This window comes from Myotis brandtii, unplaced genomic scaffold, assembly GCF_000412655.1.
Source record: "Myotis brandtii unplaced genomic scaffold, ASM41265v1 scaffold331, whole genome shotgun sequence".
Lineage (NCBI taxonomy): Eukaryota > Metazoa > Chordata > Mammalia > Chiroptera > Vespertilionidae > Myotis > Myotis brandtii.
The window spans coordinates 342,433-344,902 of NW_005362753.1; the positions used below are offsets into that span (position 1 = coordinate 342,433).

A 2,470-nucleotide genomic window follows, 5' to 3' on the forward strand; every position below is an offset into this window, starting at 1 on the left:
CGGGCACCGAGGACGACCTGGTGGCCCGCTGGAGACTCTACTCGGTAAGCCACGCGGTCCAGGCGGCTTGGGGTGTCGCCCCTTGGAGCTCACCCTCGCGGTGGGAGGATCGCGGTGAGCCCTAAACACACTCACTCCGCTTCTCCTGGATTTTGGGGTGTTACCCCAAGTTGGGTGTTTGCACCCATTTGCCAGGAGAGGAGACTGAGGCCTGGAGGGATTTTTTTGTCCCCACCATCCTAGGGTCCCATGATGAGTCAGCGGGTAACTAAGACCAGAGGCGCATTGTCTCCGGGTCGCCACGGCCCTGCCTGGAGGTGGATGTGGGTGGGCCTCCTGAGCACGGAGCAGAGCGTTAGGCCGGAGGGAAAGCTCCGAGTTAGAGATGGTGGCCAACCCACAGGGGGTCTGGGAGACGAGCAGACATGCCCACCTGGGGAGGGTGGGGGTGGGTTCCAACTTAGACGTGATGTCCAATCAGAGCCCCCCCCCCCCCCCCCATGCACAGGAGGCCTGACTTGTGGACAGAGAGATTTTTAAAATAAAGGTAAACACCTCCCCATTCCTGTGGTTAAGATTGACTCAACGGGTTCGCTCAGCGTCAGTTCTGTTCGGGGAACTGACCCCTGTCCACTCCTCACTGTCCTGTGTCCTCTCTCCCTCTAATGCTCGCCCATAGGTGGAGCTATGCTCCTGGGGGTAGGCACGAGGCACACGTCCTCCAGGGCCCACTCCCACTCATCTAAACCCCGTGCCACTGCGATGGCCAACTGCGTGCACAGGGAGTTGTCTCCCGTTAGCACTGGCCGCCTGGCCCCAGGTGGAGGGGCGGTCAGTGGTTAGGGGCGGGGGCTTTGGGATCACACTGCTGGGTTCAAGCCCTGGTTCCTCTCCTTGCCAACGAGATGCCTTCGGGAGAAGGACTTTCATCTCAAAGGCAGAACGGGGGTGCTGGTAACAGCCCTCCCCCACGGTTCCTTACGAACTCTGGAAAACAAGAAGTGCTTAGAGCCCTGACCGGTGTGTCTCAGTGGATAGAGCACCAGCCTGGGGAATGCAGGGTCCCGGGTTCGATTCCGGTCAAGGGCACGTACCTCGGTTGCAGGCTCCTCCCTGGCCCGGGCCCTGGTCAGGGCTCATGCAGGAGGCAACCAATAAATGTCTTTCTCTCACATCGATGCTTCTCTCTGTCTTTCCCTCTCTCTTCCACTCTCCCTTAAAAAAAAAAAAATCAATGGAAAAATATCCTCGGGTGAGGATTAACACAAAAATAAAACTCTTAGACGAGGTTCCTTGCATATGAAATGGGGACACAGAGACTTGCCCCCCAGAATCCGTGAGAGGCTCAAATGATGAGGCGCCCAGAGCACGCAGCACGGCGTCAGTGTTCCTCGGGATTGGCACCTGTGCTGTTAGGTGCTGGCGTTTGTGACAACGCTGGGGGCCGGTGATATCATGAGAGACCAGCTTGGCGAGAGGCGCGGTGGGGAGGTGGGGGAGCAGTTTCCCCCGGGCCCACTCCCGCCAGCCATGCTCATCACCCTGAGCACACACCCTGTCCCGTCCCGGAACTCACCACCCCCTTGGGGGGCGTTTGTGCCGCAGGCGACACGGGCGGCGCTGGCCACAGAGGAGCCCCGGGTGGACCGGCTGCAGGCCCAGCTGAGGGAGCTCATCGCCTTCCCCCACGACCTGCAGCAGCTCCCCGACAGCGTCGTCGAGGCCATCCAGGAGTTCCAGAGGTGTGGGGGCTGTGGGGGCCGAGGGCGAGGCTGGGGGCCCCGGGGGCGGGACTCGGGGCCCTCTCTCCCCATCTAAGGCCGCCTCCAGGAGGCGGGCTGCTTTCTCTTGCAACCTGGTAACGTGCGTACTTCTTGCGCCTCTCAGCGCCAGGCCGTCCAGGGTGTAAGCCTGCTCTGTTTAGTCATGGTCCCTTTTTGTTAAATAAATATATTTTATTGATTTCAGAGAGGGAGGGAGAGGGAGAGAGAGAAACATCAATAATGACAGAGAATCGTTGATCGGCTGCCTCCTGCACACCCCCTACTGGGGATTGAGCCCGCAACCCGGGCAGGTGCCCTTGACCAGGAATCAAGGCGTGGCCTCCCGGTTCATAGGTGGACGCTCAACCTCGGAGCCAGGCCAGTCACTCTCCCTTTGGGTAGTATTTTACATTCACTCCCAAGAAGAGGCCTGGCGCTGGCTTCCTCCGTGCGAAGTGGCTCGTTCACCACCTCCATCCCGTCTCCCTGTGCAGTTACACTGGCGCTGGGGCCACCGGGCAGTGGCCAAGGGGAGGGCTGCGAGTCTGTGCGAGGGCTGCCTTGTCTCGGGGGCACTGTTATCCAGAGGGCGAGGCCTCGGCGGTTCAGACGCCCCAGCAGCCGGTGCCATAGGAGAGGGACCGCCCGGGGAGCAGCCCGGGGAGCAAGGCAGGCCGGGCTCCCTGGGGTCGGGGCGGGGCCCACTC

At 61.2% G+C, this 2,470-nt stretch overlaps 1 protein-coding gene across 1 annotated transcript in view; it reads left to right on the forward strand.

Annotated features, from left to right (window-relative positions):
• SYNE3 (spectrin repeat containing, nuclear envelope family member 3) overlaps positions 1-2,470 on the forward strand; it is a 43,727-nt gene that overhangs the window by 19,853 nt on the left and 21,404 nt on the right. The window contains exons 7-9 of the mRNA XM_014543653.1: positions 3-44; positions 1,606-1,744; positions 2,258-2,310. Coding sequence (XP_014399139.1) covers positions 3-44; positions 1,606-1,744; positions 2,258-2,310 — 234 coding nt within the window. The remainder of the gene's footprint in view (positions 1-2; positions 45-1,605; positions 1,745-2,257; positions 2,311-2,470) is intronic.